The sequence below is a fragment of the Buceros rhinoceros genome, unplaced genomic scaffold (genome assembly GCF_000710305.1).
Source record: "Buceros rhinoceros silvestris isolate BGI_N320 unplaced genomic scaffold, ASM71030v1 scaffold24823, whole genome shotgun sequence".
NCBI lineage: Eukaryota > Metazoa > Chordata > Aves > Bucerotiformes > Bucerotidae > Buceros > Buceros rhinoceros.
Window position 1 is genome coordinate 11013 of NW_010404568.1, and position 389 is coordinate 11401.

Here is a 389-nt window from a genome sequence, read left to right on the forward strand (position 1 = left end):
GGGAGCCGCACCCCCTCCTAGTGGTCCTTGTGCAGCAGTCTCTGTGGCCAAGGGTCTCTGGTCCTCTTGGAGCATCTCTGCCTCGCCGTGCTGCCTCCAGTCCCAGTGACCGGGCCTCGGGAGCGTGGTGTGGCGCCTGGCTCCAGCGGTGGGGCTGTGAGGCTGAGCCTGCCCTTCCCACAGGTGATGCACCCAGCCCTGCGCCTCGTGGCCTCTAACCCCTGCGTGACACGTGGTTGCTCCCACTTGTGCCTGCTGCGCAGCAGGGACACCGGGCAGTGCCGGTGCCCCGTTGGGCTGACGCTGGCCGATGATGAGACCACCTGCCTGCCCCTGCGCGATTCAGCTTTTGCCCTTCTGGTGTCACCGGCAGCCGCGGCACCGGGACC

At 68.4% G+C, this 389-nt stretch overlaps 1 protein-coding gene across 1 annotated transcript in view; it reads left to right on the top strand.

Moving 5' to 3' along the window:
• Positions 1 to 389, top strand: part of LOC104491075 (very low-density lipoprotein receptor-like) — a gene marked incomplete at both ends in the record, with an annotated part of 11292 nt that overhangs the window by 10523 nt on the left and 380 nt on the right. The window contains one exon of the mRNA XM_010133435.1: positions 184 to 360. Coding sequence (XP_010131737.1) covers positions 184 to 360 — 177 coding nt within the window. The remainder of the gene's footprint in view (positions 1 to 183; positions 361 to 389) is intronic.